The following is a 13,451-nucleotide window of genomic DNA, read 5'->3' as shown; positions in this document are numbered from 1 at the left end:
GCCCGGTGGTGGCGGCAACGCTAAGGATCTGGGGCCAGTGGAGTGGCCAGGTGTGGTCCCCGATCAGGGGTAACCACCAGTTTGTCCCGGGGAGGATGGACAGAGCTGGCATCGGGCGGGGATTGGAAGAATGGGGGACCTGTTCATCGACGGGACGTTTGCAAGCCTAGGGGCACTGGAGGAGAAGTTTGAGTTACTCCCGGGAAATGCCTTTAGATGTATGCAGGTGAGGGCTTTTGTGAGGCGACAGGTGAGGGAATTCCCGTTGCTCCCGGCACAAGAAGTTCAAGATAGGGTGATCTCGGGGGTATGGGTCGGGGAGGGCAAGGTGTCGGAAATACACCAAGAGATGAAAGAAGAGGGGGAAGTGCTAGTAGAAGAGTTGAAGGGTAAATGGGAGGAGGAGCTGGGGGAGGAGATCGAGGAAGGTTTGTGGGCTGACGCCCTGGGTAGGGTTAATTCCTCCTCCTCGTGTGCCAGGCTCAGCCTGATACAATTTAAGGTGGTTCACAGAGCGCACTTGACGGGGGCGAGGTTGAGTAGATTCTTTGGGGTAGAGGACAGATGTGGAAGGTGCTCAGGGAGCCCGGCGAACCATGTCCACATGTTTTGGTCATGCCAGGCACTGGAGGGGTTCTGGAGGGGAGTGGTGGGAGCAATATCTCAGGTGGTGAAAGTCCGGGTCAAGCCAGGCTGGGGGCTAGCAATATTTGGAGTAGTGGACGAACCGGGAGTGCAGGAGGCGAAAGAGGCCGGCATTCTGGCCTTTGTGTCCCTAGTAGCCAGGCGAAGGATCTTGCTAATGTGGAAGGAGGCGAAGCCCCCCAGCCTGGAGGCCTGGATACATGATATGGCTGGGTTCATAAAGTTGGAGAGGATTGAGTTCGCCTTGAGAGGGTCTGCGCAGGGGTTCTACAGGCGGTGGCAACCGTTCCTAGACTATCTCGCAGGCTTCAAATTAGAGGAAGGTTGGTCAGCAGCAGCAGCAACCTTGAGGGGGGGGGGCGTCCTGGGAGGGAGGGGAGGGGGGGGGAGAAAGGGGGGACTGCCTGGGAGGGTGGATGAGCAAGAGATAACATGAAGGGTTGGGGAAACTGGCACGTACGGGAGAGGGCCAGTGTACAAAACTGTGTAAATATATCATTTTGCCATGTATATATCTTGCTCTGCGCGATTTCTCGTTTTTTCGTTACCGGGGGGGGGGGGGGGGAAGAGGGGGGGTTATTGTTTGTAAGGGAGAAAAATTGTGTTAAAAAACTTTAATAAACATATATTTTTTTAAAAACTGCCCTCTGAAATGGCTGAGCAAACATCCCAGTTATGTTGAGGAAGGTGGCACGGCATCACTTTCTCCGGGTTGTCTGGGACAGTCAATTAATGTTGGGCCTTGCCCACAAATGTTCAACATCCCATAGGTTAAAAAATAAGTGAATCCAAACCCAGCCCTCACAACCCATCCTGACCGTTTTAACCCCTTTTTAACCCTCTGCCTGTGACGTCTTTGTACCCGATGCAGGTGAATACATTCAGATGGCGGGCAGAGCGGGGAGGAGAGGTCTGGACACGACTGGGATGGTCATTATCTTGTGTAAGGCCGGGGTTCACGAGATGGCTGACCTCCACAAGATGATGTTGGTAAGAAATGCAAAATGTCAGCTCGGGCGAGGCAAGAAATTGAACAATTTGTCCAGTCAGTCGGCCCGTCGCCTCCATTGCAGGATCTTGCTTGCAGGCTGGCTGGCCCGTTACCCTGTGTAACGGCACTTTGGAAGCAATTCTCGGCGGCAGGTCCTGTGGCACATTCCCTAGAGATCGCTTTCTATTATCCCAGGAAGCTGTGGTGCACGGGTGAAATTCATCCCTCTTTCTCTCTCTCGCGCACGTTCTCTTTCATTCCCCAGATCACTTTCTCGGGGCTGGTTTAGCACAGGGCTAAATCGCTGGCTTTGATAGCAGACCAAGGCAGGCCAGCAGCACGGTTCAATTCCCGTACCAGCCTCCCCGAACAGGCGCCGGAATGTGGTGACTAGGGGCTTGTCACAGTAACTTCATTTGAAGCCTGCTTGTGACAATAAGCGATTTTCATTTCCCGGGAAGCTGTGGTGCACGGGTGGAAATTCATCCCTCTTTGTGTGGATTTTGTTTTGCAGGGTAAACCCACACAGTTACAGTCTCAGTTCCGCCTCACCTACACCATGATCCTCAACCTGCTGCGGGTGGAGGCACTCCGGGTAGAGGACATGATGAAGCGCAGTTTCTCCGAGTTCCACACTCGGAAGGATGTCAAGGTACAAGCACTAATTGTCACACACCATCTTTAAGGGGCTTTTAGTGACTTCAAAGTATTTACATGAAGAACCTTTAGAATTGTGTTCATTTATATCATCTTGCGCGCATGCTTCGCTGTCAGAAATATAAAAATGTAAGTCTGCTTGACTGGCTGTTCTTCAAGCAGGTGAGGATATTGCCTCTTCCTCCATGTCCTGCTGGTAGCCACTGGTACCAGGAGATCCGCTGTCGTGGTGTGCCCCGCTTGTCTGTCTTAACGCCATCCTCACACATCCATTATCGCTCATTTGCAACAGCTTTGTGATGTGCATCATCCCACTACAGCGAGGTCGACCCTTCTTTTTGCTGCCCTCCACCTTGCCCGCTAGAAAGGATGTTTCCAGCTTTTCAAGCGCTAATCAAATGACCAAAATGCAGACTTTTTCATTCCTAGATTACCCTTTTCAGAGTTTGTTACGCTCTTGCAATCTCAGGCACTACTTCATTGGTCTTACGGTCTCTATATTGAATTTTAAACACACGCCTTGGCATCCACATTTCAAAAGCTTTTTTTCCCCCACACAGATCTTGATTTGTTGCCCAAGGCTGGGGTTTTAGGGTGATGGGTGTTTTGTAAGGAGTAGGGGTCTAAGGCCATTCGGCCCTACTAGCCTGCTCAGCCATTCAATAAAATCATGGCTGATCTGATTGTAACTTCCACCCCACGTTGCTCCCACCCCTTTGTTAATCAGGAATCTGGCCAGCTCTGCCTTCAAAATATTCAAAGACTGCTTCCACTGCCTTTTGAGGAAGAGCTCCAGAGACTCTCAACCAACAGAGAAAAGAATTCTCCTCGGCTCTTGTCTTCAATGAGCCACCCCTTCTTTTTAAACAGTAAGACGTCTGACAACACCAGGTTAAAGTCCAACAGGTTTATTTGGAAACACTAGCTTTCGGAGCGTCGCTCCTTCATCAGGTGAGTCACTCGAGTTTTTCCAAACAAACCTGTTGGACTTTAACCTGGTGTAAGACTTCTTATTGTGCTCACCCCAGTCCAACGTCGGCATCTCTACATCATTATTTTTAAACAGTACCCCTTAATTATAGATTCTCCGACAAGAGGACACACCCTTTGCACATCCACCTTCTCAATAGACATCCGGTAAAGGTTTCGATCAAGTCGCCTCTTACTCTTCTAAACTCCAGTGGTCCCTCTTAACCTTTCCTCATAAGACAGCCAGCCCATTCCTGGTGTTGGTCTGGTAAAGCGTCTCTGAACTGCTTCTAACAGATTTACATCTTTCCTTAAATAAGGAGACCAACACTCTACCCGATACTCCAGATGTGGCCTCACCAATATCCTGTGTAAAGCTTAACTGTCCTACTTTTGTAATCAATTCCCCTCTCAATAAATGATATCATTCTATTGGCTTTCCCGATTATTTGCTGTATCTGCGTACCAGTCTTTTGTGACTCAGGCACTGGAACGCCCAGATCCCTCTGCATCTCAGCTCTGCAGTCTCGCCATTACGATAAGACATTTCTTTTCTATTCTTGCCAAAATTACATTCATACACATTTTACCCCATCCACCTCACTTAACCTTATGTCACTCTATAACCTTCTTACGTCCTCTTCCAAATCTACTTTCCGATCTATTTTTGTGCCATCAGCAAATTTAGCAACCATACCTTCAGTCCCTTCATCGTAGTCATTGATATAAATTGTAGCAAGTTGAGGCCCCAGCACTGCTCCCTCTGCTCATCACTCAGGATCGAATGGGGGCGACCCATTTATGCCAACTCTGTTCTTTGATGTGGCAACTTATCAAATGCCTTCTGGGAATCTAAATGCAGTAATTCCATCGGTTCCATTTTATCCGCAGCACATGTGACTCCTTCAAAGAATATTGGGTAAGCATGGTTTCCCTTTTGCTAAACCATGTTGACTCCGCTTGATTGAATTGAATTTTTCCAAGCGCCCTTCTGTAACATCTTTAGTGAAGGCGTCTAACATTTTCCCTCTGACCGATGTGAGGCTTTCTACAGTTTTGTGCTTTCTGTCTCTCTCTCCCTCCCCGCCATCTGAAGAGTCAGCAGGGAACATATCCTGCCGACACTACCTGCCCTGCAGCCATTTCACACTCCCAACAAGCATCAGTTAGCAGCAGATAGGACTTCTGCCCATCACTCAAGAGAGTCCCACCTCCGAGACCTGCCAGGTAATCAGTTTGACCAGCGACTCTCCAGTCCCTACAGTGCCACAAGCTGCAATGGACAGGACTGGTACTGCAAATGTCCTCAGCGCCTAAGTCCCAGGAGTCCAGGACAAGGTAAGTTCTGGGGGGGTCTCAGCAGGTGACGCAGTGGGTTAGCCCTGCTGCCTCACAGCGCCGAGGTCCCAGGTTCGATCCCGGCTCTGAGTCACTGTCCATGTGGAATTTTCACATTCTCCCCGTGTCTGCGCGGGTTTTGCCCCCACAGCCCAAAGATGTGCAGGGTAGGTGGATTGGCCACACTAAATTGCCCCTTTTTTGGAAAAAATGAATTGGGTACTCTAAATTTGAAGAAAAAAAAAATTCTGGGGGTTCTCAGCAGAGGGAGGGTTGGAAGATCTGGGGAAATGGAGGATTGAGGTGTCAGGGGAGACACAGGGAGGGTGGTAGCAGAAGGAGGGCCTGCAGTTACTGGACCTTAAGGGATGAGGGGGTGGGAGCTTGAAGTTAAAAGGCAGCTTCTGTTGGAGGGGCCCGCGTCTCCACCACTTCCCACCCGAGGCCTGAAGCCGATTATTTTTGGGCTTCCTCCATACCTCAATTGGGCAAGGCCTGTCCCACCCCAACGTAAAATTGCAAAGAAGTCATGGTGGGCAGGAATCCAGCCGGAAACACATCCAGTGAATTTCACACTGACCCACTGCCAACAAATGCAGACAGCGGGGAAAAAGCAAAATTCAGGCCCGAGTTTCTGAGGCATGCAGAAGATTAGATAAGATGCTGCATTTAATAAGTTCTATCCTTGTTACAAGCTTGTGTTTTAAGAACAAAGAAAAGTACAGCACAGGGACAGGCCCTTCAGCCCTCCAAGCCTGTGCCGATCATGATGCCCTTACTTAAATACCTTCTCCCTTTACTCTGTCCGTATTCCTCTATTTCCTCCCTTTTCATGTACCCATCCAGATGCCCCTTAAATGTTGCTAATGTGCCTGCTTCCACCACATCCTCTGGCAGCACGTTCCAGGCACCCACCATTCTCTGTGCGGAGTCTGCACGTCCTCCCCGTGTCTGCGTGGGTTTCCTCCGGGTGCTCCGGTTTCCTCCCACAGTCCAAAGATGTGCGGGTTAGGTGAATTGGCCAATGATAAATTGCCCTTAATGTCCAAATTGCCCTTGGTGTTGGGTGGAGGTGTTGAGTTTGGGTAGGGTGCTCTTTCCAAGAGCTGGTGCAGACTCAAGGGGCCGAATGGCCTCCTTCTGCACTGTAAATTCAATGATAATCTATGATTAATCTAGGACAAAGGTTCGGCACAACATCGTGGGCCGAAGGGCCTGTTCTGTGCTGTATTTTCTATGTTCTGTGTGAAACACTTAGCCCGCGCATCTCCCTTAAGCATTCCCTCTCTCACTTTGAACCTGTGCCTTCATGTAATTGACACGTCCACCCTTGGAAAAAGCTTCTGACTATCCACCCTGTCTATGCCTCTCATAATTTAGTAGACCTCTATCAGGTCTCCCCTCAGCTTCCGTCTTTCCAGTGAAAACAATCCTAGGTTATTCAACTTCTCCTCCGAGCCAACATCCTGGAAACTAGGCAACATCCTGGTGAACCTTCTTTGCACTCTCTCCAAAGCTTCCACATCCTTCTGATAATGTGGTAACCAGAACTGCATGCAATACACAAATGCGGCCTAACCAAGGTTTTATGTAGCTGCAACATGATTTCCCAACTCTTGTACTCAATGCCCCGGTTGATGAATGCAAGCATGCTATATGCCTTCCTATTCACCTTGACCACCTCTGTTGCCACTTTTCAGGAATTATGGAACTGCCCGCCCAGATCCCTCTGTATGTTAATGTTCCTAAGGCTCTGCCCTTTACAGCATAATCCATACCTAGATTTGATCCTCCAAAATGCATCACTTCGCATTTGTCCAGATTAAACTCCATCTGCCATTTCTGTGCCCAAGTCTCCAATCTATCTATATCCTGCTGCATCCTCGGCACTATCAGCAACTCCGCCAATCTTTGTGTCGTCCGCAAACTTACTAATCGGACCACCCACATTTATCTCTACTACAAACAGCAGAGGTCCCAGCACTGATCCCTGCGGAACGCCACCAGCTTCAGATCTCCATTCTGAAAAACACCCTTCCACCGCTACTCTCTGTCTTCTATATTCAAGCCAGTTCTGTATCCATCTAGCCAGCCCAGCCCGAATCCCATGTGATTTTAGTTTTTGTACCATTCTGCCATGTGGGACCTTGTCAAACGCCTTACTGAAGTCCACATAAACTACATCCACAGACTTCCCTCATCAATTTTCTTTCTCACCTCTTCAAAAAACTCAATTGTTGATGAGGCATGACCTTCCCCATATAAAACTATGCTGCCGGTCACTAACTAGTCCAATTTCCTCAAAATGTGCATATATCCTGTCCCTCAGTATCTTTTCCAAAAGCTTCCCCACCACTAATGTCAGGCTCACCGGCCTATAACGTTCTGGATTGTCACTGCATCCTTTCTTAAAGAAGGGAACACTCCCAACATTGTGAATGTACCCTTCTTATTCCTGAGCTTCGCCCATAATCCCTCCAATGTGTTCGCCCTCAACACAGCTGGGATCTGCTCCCTAATCAGCAATGCACCTTCCCGATCTCTTTTATTTCCCCTTTTGTCCCGTCTCAAACAACGATATCCCGGGACATTAAGCTGCCAGACCTGTCCCTCGTTTAAACATGTCTCCATAATTGTAATTGCATCATAATTCCAGGCAGTAATCCAGGCTCACGGTTCATCTGTTTTACCTGTTATACTTCTTGCATTGCAGCAAGCGCACTCCTGACCTACAGTCCCGCTGAGCCCTGAGGCTTGCCTCTGCCTGATCTTACTCTTAATCTTGTTGACGGCCAAATGACTTCCCTGTACTTCGTGTTGCTTATGTTACGTTCTTATGTTTTGCAGATATATGAACAGCAGATTCAGGAACTGACAAAGAAGTTGTCGAGCATGGAAGAGGTGGAGTGCATTGGACAGCTGAGTGACTTGGAGCACTATTATAATACAGTGCGGGAGCTCCTATGCACAAGAGACGCTCTACAGGTAATTGATGATGAGACCCAGTGCGAACTCCCCACATTTAATCATTGTTTGCTCTGTTGGTTTAATACCTCTTCCCTCTCTCTTTTTCCCCTTCTCCCTCTTTCCTGTTATAGAAGAGGATCATGGAGTCAACGAGTGGATTCAAGGCGCTGTCCGTTGGTCGTGTCCTGGTGGTCAAAACACAACGTCACAAGAATGCACTGGGAGTGATCCTACAGGTAGAAGGGGGCGGGGGAGTTGGTGGCGGGTGATTACCGAAGCTTTGAAATGCCTATGTTGGTCAGAGGGGTGCGTGCATGATGTGTTGAGGTGGAGCCTTTGGTCACAGAAGCTTTGATTGGCTCCCTTGCTCACCAAGTATAGAAGCGCACGTGCACGCACACACTCACACTCACTCACACACACACTCAAACTCACTCACTCATGCACGTACTCTCACTCACACACACACAAACACACTATCTTACACACTCACTCACGAACTCACTCACGCGCTTACTCTCACACAGGCACTCACTCTCGCACGCACTGACTCTCACACACGCACTCACTCTCACACACGCACTCCCTCTCACACACGCACTCGCTCTCACACGCACTCGCTCTCACACACGCACTCACTCTTACACACGCACTCACTCTTACACACGCACTCGCTCTCACATGCACTCGCTCTCACACGCACTCGCTCTCACACACGCACTCGCTCTCACACACGCACTCGCTCTCACACACGCACTCGCTCTCACACACGAACTCACTCTCTCACACGCACTCGCGCTCTCACACGCACTCGCGCTCTCACACACGCGCTCCCTCTCACACGCGCTCCCTCTCACGCACACGCTCCCTCTCACGCACGCGCTCCCTCTCACGCACGCGCTTCCTCTCAGGCACGCGCTCCCTCTCAGGCACGCGCTCCCTCTCACGCACCCGCGCTCCCTCTCACGCACCCGCGCTCCCTCTCACGCACCCGCGCTCCCTCTCACGCACCCGCACTCCCTCTCACGCACCCGCGCTCCCTCTCACGCACCCGCGCTCCCTCTCACGCACCCGCGCTCCCTCTCACGCACCCGCGCTCCCTCTCACGCACCCGCGCTCCCTCTCACGCACCCGCGCTCCCTCTCACGCACCCGCGCTCCCTCTCACGCACCCGCGCTCCCTCTCACGCACCCGCGCTCCCTCTCACGCACCCGCGCTCCCTCTCACGCACCCGCGCTCCCTCTCACGCACCCGCGCTCCCTCTCACGAACTCGCGCTCCCTCTCACGCACTCGCGCTCTCTCTCACGCACTCGCGCTCTCTCACGCACTCGCGCGCTCTCTCTCTCACGCACTCGCGCGCTCTCTCTCTCACGCACTCGCGCGCTCTCTCTCTCACGCACTCGCGCGCTCTCTCTCTCACGCACTCGCGCTCTCTCTCTCTCACGCACTCGCGCGCTCTCTCTCACGCACTCGCGCGCTCTCTCTCGCACTCGCGCGCTCTCTCTCGCACTCGCGCGCTCTCTCACGCACTCGCGCGCTCTCTCTCACGCACTCGCGCGCTCTCTCTCACGCACTCGCGCGCTCTCTCTCACGCACTCGCGCGCTCTCTCTCACGCACTCGCGCGCTCTCTCTCACGCACTCGCGCGCTCTCTCTCACGCACTCGCGCGCTCTCTCTCACGCACTCGCGCGCTCTCTCTCACGCACTCGCGCGCTCTCTCTCACGCACTCGCGCGCTCTCTCTCACGCACTCGCGCGCTCTCTCTCACGCACTCGCGCGCTCTCTCTCACGCACTCGCGCGCTCTCTCTCACGCACTCGCGCGCTCTCACGCACTCGCGCGCTCTCTCTCTCACGCACTCGCGCGCTCTCTCTCTCACGCACTCGCGCGCGCTCTCTCTCACGCACTCGCGCGCTCTCTCTCTCACGCACTCGCGCGCTCTCTCTCACGCACTCGCGCGCTCTCACGCACTCGCGCGCTCTCTCTCACGCACTCGCGCGCTCTCTCTCACGCACTCGCGCGCTCTCTCTCACGCACTCGCGCGCTCTCTCTCTCTCACGCACTCGCGTGCTCTCTCTCGACGGGGCAAAGAATGTAAGGAGCATCCAGGAGGGCTTCTTAAAACAATATGTAGACAGTCCAACTAGGGAAGGGGCAGTATTGGACCTGGTATTGGGGAATGAGCACGGCCAGGTGGTAGAAGTTTCAGTAGGGGAGCATTTCGGAAACAGTGACCACAATTCAGTAAGTTTTAAAGTGCTGGTGGACAAGGATAAGAGTGGTCCTAGGATGAATGTACTAAATTGGGGAAGGCTAATTATAACAATATTAGGCGGGAACTGAAGAATCTAGATTGGGGGCGGATGTTTGAGGGTAAATCAACATCTGACATGTGGGAGGCTTTCAAGTGTCAGTTGAAAGGAATTCAGGACCGGCATGTTCCTGTGAGGAAGAAGGATAAATACGGCAATTTTTGGGAACCTTGGATATCGAGAGATATTGTAGGCCTCGTCAAAAAGAGAAAGGAGGCATTTGTCAGGGCTAAAAGGCTGGGAACAGACGAAGCCTGTGTGGAATATAAGGAAAGTAGGAAGGAACTTAAGCAAAGTGTCAGGAGGGCTAGAAGGGGTCACGAAAAGTCATTGGCAAATAGGGTTATGGAAAATCCCAAGGCTTTTTACCAGTACATAAAAAGCAAGAGGGTAGCCAGGGAAAGGGTTGGCCCACTGAAGGATAGGCAAGGGAATCTATGTGTGGAGCCAGAGGAAATGGGCGAGGTACAAAATGAATACTTTGCATCAGTATTCACCAAAGAGAAGGAATTGGTAGATGTTGAGTCTGGAGAAGGGTGTGTAGATAGCCTGGGTCACATTGAGATCCAAAAAGACGAGGTGTTGGGTGTCTTGAAAAATATTAAGGTAGCTAAGTCCCCAGGGCCTGATGGGATCTACCCCAGAATACTGAAGGAGGCTAGAGAGGAAATTGCTGAGGCCTTGACAGAAATCTTTGGATCCTCACTGTCTTCAGGTGATGTCCCGGAGGACTGGAGAATAGCCAATGTTGTTCCTCTGTTTAAGAAGGGTAGCAAGGATAATCCAGGGAACTACAGGCCGGTGAGCCTTACATCAGTGGGAGGGAAATTACTGGAGAGAATTCTTCGAGACAGGATCCACTCCCATTTGGAAGCAAATGGACGTATTAGTGAGAGGCAGCATGGTTTTATGAAGGGGAGGTTGTGTCTCACTAACTTGTTAGAGTTTTTCGAGGAGGTCACTAAGATGATGGATGCAGGTAGGGCAGTGGATGTTGTCTATATGGACTTCAGAAAGGCCTTTGACAAGGTCCCTCATGGCAGACTAGTACAAACGGTGAAGTCACACGGGATCAGGGGTGAGCTGGCAAGGTGGATATAGAACTGGCTAGGTCATAGTAGGCAGAGAGTAGCAATGGAAGGATGCTTTTCTAATTGGAGGGCTGTGACCAGTGGTGTTCCACAAGAATCAGTGCTGGGACCGTTGCTGTTTGTCGTATATATAAATGATTTGGAGGAAAATGTAACTGGTCTGATTAGTAAGTTTGCAGACGACACAAAGGTTGGTGGAATTGCGCATAGCGATGAGGACTGTCAGAGGATACAGCAGGATTTAGATTGTCTGGAGACTTGGGTGGAGAGATGGCAGATGGAGTTTAATCCGGACAAATGTGAGGTAATGCATTTTGGAAGGTCTAATGCAGGTAGGGAATATACAGTGAATGGTAGAACCCTCAAGGGTATTGAAAGTCAGAGAGATCTAGGTGTACAGGTCCACAGGTCACTGAAAGGTAGTCAAGGAGGCATACGGCAATCTTGCCTTCATTGGCCGGGGCATTGAGTATAAGAATTGGCAAGTCATGTTGCAGCTGTAGAGAACCTTAGTTCGGCCACACTAGTTTTCAATTCTGGTCGCCACACTACTAGAAGGATGTGGTGGCTTTAGAGAGGGTACAGAAGAGATTTACAAGAATGTTGTCTGGTATGGAGGGCATTAGCTATGAGGAGCGGTTGAATAAACTCGGTTAGTTCTCACTGGAACGATGGAGGTTGAGGGGCGACCTGATAGAGGTCTACAAAATTATGAGGGGCATAGACAGAGTGGATAGTCAGAGGCTTTTCCCCAGGGTAGAGGGGTCAATTACTAGGGGGCATAGGTTTAAGGTGAGAGGGGCAAGGTTTAGAGTAGATGTACGAGGCAAGTTTTTTACACAGAGGGTAGTGGGTGCCTGGAACTCGCTACCAGAGGAGGTGGTGGAAGCAGGGACGATAGTGACATTTAAGGGGCTGGGAAATACATGAATAGGATGGGAATAGAGGGATACGGACCCAGGAAGTGTAGAAGATTGTAGTTTAGTTGGGCAGCATGGTCGCCACGGGCTTGGAGGGCCAAAGGGCCTGTTCCTGTGCTGTACTTTTCTTTGTTCTTGTTCACACTCGCTCTCTTGCACGCCCGCTCTCTTGCACGCCCACTCTTGCACGCCCACTCTTGCACGCCCACTCTTGCACGCCCACTCTTGCACACCCACTCTTGCACGCCCACTCTTGCACGCCCACTCTTGCACGCCCACTCTTGCACCCCCACTCTTGCACCCCCACTCTTGCACCCCCACTCTTGCACCCCCACTCTTGCACCCCCACTCTTGCACCCCCACTCTTGCACCCCCACTCTTGCACCCCCACTCTTGCACCCCCACTCTTGCGCCCCCACTCTTGCGCCCCCACTCTTGCGCCCCCACTCTTGCGCCCCCACTCTTGCGCCCCCACTCTTGCGCCCCCACTCTTGCGCCCCCACTCTTGCGCCCCCACTCTTGCGCCCCCACTCTTGCGCCCCCACTCTTGCGCCCCCACTCTTGCGCCCCCACTCTTGCGCCCCCACTCTTGCGCCCCCACTCTTGCGCCCCCACTCTTGCGCCCCCACTCTTGCGCCCCCACTCTTGCGCCCCCACTCTTGCGCCCCCACTCTTGCGCCCCCACTCTTGCGCCCCCACTCTTGCGCCCCCACTCTTGCGCCCCCACTCTTGCACGCCCACTCTTGCACGCCCACTCTTGCACGCCCACTCTTGCACGCCCACTCTTGCACGCCCACTCTTGCACGCCCACTCTTGCACGCCCACTCTTGCACGCCCACTCTTGCACGCCCACTCTTGCACGCCCACTCTTGCACGCCCACTCTTGCACGCCCACTCTTGCACGCCCACTCTTGCACGCCCACTCTTGCACGCCCACTCTTGCACGCCCACTCTTGCACGCCCACTCTTGCACGCCCACTCTTGCACGCCCACTCTTGCACGCCCACTCTTGCACGCCCACTCTTGCACGCCCACTCTTGCACGCCCACTCTTGCACGCCCACTCTTGCACGCCCACTCTTGCACGCCCACTCTTGCACGCCCACTCTTGCACGCCCACTCTTGCACGCCCACTCTTGCACGCCCACTCTTGCACGCCCACTCTTGCACGCCCACTCTTGCACGCCCACTCTTGCACGCCCACTCTTGCACGCCCACTCTTGCACGCCCACTCTTGCACGCCCACTCTTGCACGCCCACTCTTGCACGCCCACTCTTGCACGCCCACTCTTGCACGCCCACTCTTGCACGCCCACTCTTGCACGCCCACTCTTGCACGCCCACTCTTGCACGCCCACTCTTGCACGCCCACTCTTGCACGCCCACTCTTGCACGCCCACTCTTGCACGCCCACTCTTGCACGCCCACTCTTGCACGCCCACTCTTGCACGCCCACTCTCTTGCACGCCCACTCTCTTGCACGCCCACTCTCTTGCACGCTCACTCTCTTGCACACTCTCTCACACTCACTCTCTCACTCACACACACGCACGTACTCGCGC

The 13,451-nt window shown here is 52.5% G+C and overlaps 1 protein-coding gene across 1 annotated transcript in view; it reads left to right on the top strand.

The window, feature by feature from the left end:
• skic2 (SKI2 subunit of superkiller complex) overlaps window positions 1-13,451 on the top strand; it is a 94,919-nt gene that overhangs the window by 60,556 nt on the left and 20,912 nt on the right. Inside the window, exons 19-22 of the mRNA XM_072475533.1 lie at window positions 1,517-1,635; window positions 2,151-2,288; window positions 7,448-7,585; window positions 7,699-7,803. Of these exons, the coding sequence (XP_072331634.1) occupies window positions 1,517-1,635; window positions 2,151-2,288; window positions 7,448-7,585; window positions 7,699-7,803 (500 nt within the window). The remainder of the gene's footprint in view (window positions 1-1,516; window positions 1,636-2,150; window positions 2,289-7,447; window positions 7,586-7,698; window positions 7,804-13,451) is intronic.

This window comes from Scyliorhinus torazame, chromosome 14, assembly GCF_047496885.1.
Source record: "Scyliorhinus torazame isolate Kashiwa2021f chromosome 14, sScyTor2.1, whole genome shotgun sequence".
NCBI lineage: Eukaryota > Metazoa > Chordata > Chondrichthyes > Carcharhiniformes > Scyliorhinidae > Scyliorhinus > Scyliorhinus torazame.
The sequence above is the reverse complement of the archived record's forward strand: the minus strand, read 5'-3'. Positions and strand labels throughout refer to the sequence as shown.